Source organism: Camelina sativa, unplaced genomic scaffold, assembly GCF_000633955.1.
Source record: "Camelina sativa cultivar DH55 unplaced genomic scaffold, Cs unpScaffold22952, whole genome shotgun sequence".
NCBI classification, from domain to species: Eukaryota; Viridiplantae; Streptophyta; class Magnoliopsida; order Brassicales; family Brassicaceae; genus Camelina; species Camelina sativa.
The window spans coordinates 1-263 of NW_010943937.1; the positions used below are offsets into that span (position 1 = coordinate 1).

Here is a 263-nt window from a genome sequence, read left to right on the forward strand (position 1 = left end):
TAATCTTACTCGAAGAGACTGAATCCCATGTCCTGCATTTCAAGATCAAAGACCAATATCAAGAACCCGAATCAAGATCATAACAAAGAGTAAGTAATCGAATGCTTACATCATCAGACTCCTCTTTCTCTTCCTTCTTAGCTTCTTTCTTCTCAGCAGCTGCAGGAGCAGCAGCAGCACCACCACTTGATGGAGCAGCTGCAACAGCACCACAACCACCACCAGATGGCACAGAAGCCAACTTCTCCCTACCGGAAGCAATC

At 46.0% G+C, this 263-nt stretch overlaps 1 protein-coding gene across 1 annotated transcript; it reads right to left on the reverse strand.

Annotated features, from left to right (window-relative positions):
* Positions 1-5: 5 nt before the first annotated feature.
* On the reverse strand, positions 6-263 carry LOC104790703 (60S acidic ribosomal protein P2-4; the record flags this gene model as incomplete). Its single annotated transcript, XM_019243226.1, is given in 2 exon segments — positions 6-32; positions 110-263. Coding segments are annotated over 2 exon segments (181 nt in total), but the record flags the coding sequence as incomplete, so codon positions are not given.